Source organism: Zea mays, chromosome 10 (assembly GCF_902167145.1).
Source record: "Zea mays cultivar B73 chromosome 10, Zm-B73-REFERENCE-NAM-5.0, whole genome shotgun sequence".
In the NCBI taxonomy this organism is placed as follows: domain Eukaryota; kingdom Viridiplantae; phylum Streptophyta; class Magnoliopsida; order Poales; family Poaceae; genus Zea; species Zea mays.
Genome location: NC_050105.1, coordinates 46,286,990 through 46,288,814, shown reverse-complemented (window position 1 = coordinate 46,288,814; position 1,825 = coordinate 46,286,990). Strand labels below are relative to the sequence as shown.

Sequence of the window (1,825 nt, the reverse complement as noted above, 5' to 3'; positions counted from 1 at the left end):
ACTAGCCGTGGTCACGGTCATGAGCAGCTCGGACACTCACATGATTAAATTATGGAACTTAAACTCAATTTGTCATATGCATTGCATCGCAGGTGAGGTTGTTACTTTTGTTCTACTACTTAATTGGGTTGGTATTTACTTATACTTAGTAATTGCTAATAAAATTTTGACCAACTTTAAAAGCAATGCTCAGCTTCAACCATCTCCGTTGGTAAGCCTTACACTTCACGTGAGCTCCCACCTTTGGCGAGTTCATGCACATTATTCCCCACAACTTGTTGAGCGATGAACGTAAGTGAGCTCACTCTTGCTGTCTCACACCCCCACAGGTCAAGAACAGGTACCACAGAATGAGGCGCATGGAGGATGCTGCGATGTGTTCGTGAGAGGTCTAGGTCGTCGTCTCCCAGTCAACTTTGGGTTGCTGGACCGTTGTCTCCTTATAATGTAACTAGGTATATGCCCGTGCGTTGCAACGGAGACATATAATACATAAGTCCCCGTTGCAACGCATGGGCACCGTTGCAACGCACGGGTATATACCTAGTGAAGATTTATGTGTGGATGATGCTGACCTGACATTCGAGAATTATGAAGAGCTATTCGGTACCTCTCACATTTGAATAGAGGAACTCTTTGATGACGCTGGAATTGACAGTTACTTTGAAATGAAGGAAACACCACCTTTTGATTTCAATGAGGTATGTACTATTCTTCTATACTCTTTGTGATTCTAAATTAGTGACATTTTAGATATCAACATAGTCTAGAAGGTGTCAATTCGGCTAGGGACATCGCCTTTTGATTTCAATGAAGGATCGGCTTCGTGGGGATGCCGCCGGTGGGCTGCGTGCCGTCGCAGCGCACGCTCGGGGGCGGCCTCGCCACCAGGGCCTGCGAGCCCAAGCGAAACGAGGCGGCGCTGCTGTACAACGCCAGGGCCCAGGAGTTGATCGCCGCCTTCAACAACAACAACTCCGACGTGCTGGTCGTCTTCCTCGACATCTACCGCATCCTGGACGACCTCATGGAGCGCGGGGAGGAGTACGGCTTCTCCGAGACCACCAGGGGATGCTGCGGCACCGGCACCATCGAGGTCACGGGCCTCTGTGACTCCCGCTTCGTCTCCGTCTGCGATGATGTCTCGCAACACGTCTTCTTCGACAGCTACCACCCAACAGAGAGAGCCTACAGGATCATCGTCAACGACATCTTTCTAAACTACGGACACGTGCTCTTCTCATGATTATATATCACGTACTCGCTGTCTCTGTCTCTGGTAGCTGGCCCAATCGACCCAACAGCAACCAAATTAAATGAGCCCATCCTCCAAATACCGCAGCCCATTGTTACACTTATTTCCTATCAAAAAAAATCATATACTGAGATGCTTTTCTTACTGAAATCCGATTGCACTGCACACAATACGGGTTCAAAGAAGCTTTCGTACACGTACTGCAAGTCTCCATCTAATAGATTTTGAACTTTCCAGACATCATTTTAAATGGGCCAAATCTCTCAAGACGCCGACATTCGAAAGGCTATACCTACCGTAAATAGTCGCGCTGTCATCCTTAACTAGCATTATATTTAAGGTAATAATAGCTAGCCAGACAGCCAGTTAACAAATCATTATCTAAAAAATTAGCAGTTAACAAATTGTCTAAAAAAGACTTGCACTCAACCACACCTGATCTGACTGATGATCAGAGAGCTTTTTGTACCTAGATTTGAAACAGCATGCAAAATCACCCCAAGTGAAACTGTCGTACCAGCCACATATATATATGTGTATGCGATTCGACTCGATGATGAAGTGATAGAT

The 1,825-nt window shown here is 46.3% G+C and overlaps 1 protein-coding gene across 1 annotated transcript; it reads left to right on the top strand.

Moving 5' to 3' along the window:
* The first annotated feature begins 820 nt into the window (after nt 1-820).
* Nucleotides 821-1,465, top strand: LOC103641060 (GDSL esterase/lipase EXL3). Its single transcript, XM_008664459.3, has one exon. The coding sequence runs from the start codon at nt 833-835 to the stop codon at nt 1,244-1,246; it is 414 nt and encodes a 137-aa protein (XP_008662681.1). The 5' UTR covers nt 821-832; the 3' UTR covers nt 1,247-1,465.
* The last annotated feature ends 360 nt before the right edge of the window (nt 1,466-1,825 follow it).

Bases quoted from the DNA above. Each gene is read 5' to 3' on its own strand.
- LOC103641060 (XM_008664459.3), top strand. From the start codon at position 833: ATGCCGCCGGTGGGCTGCGTGCCGTCGCAGCGCACGCTCGGGGGCGGC.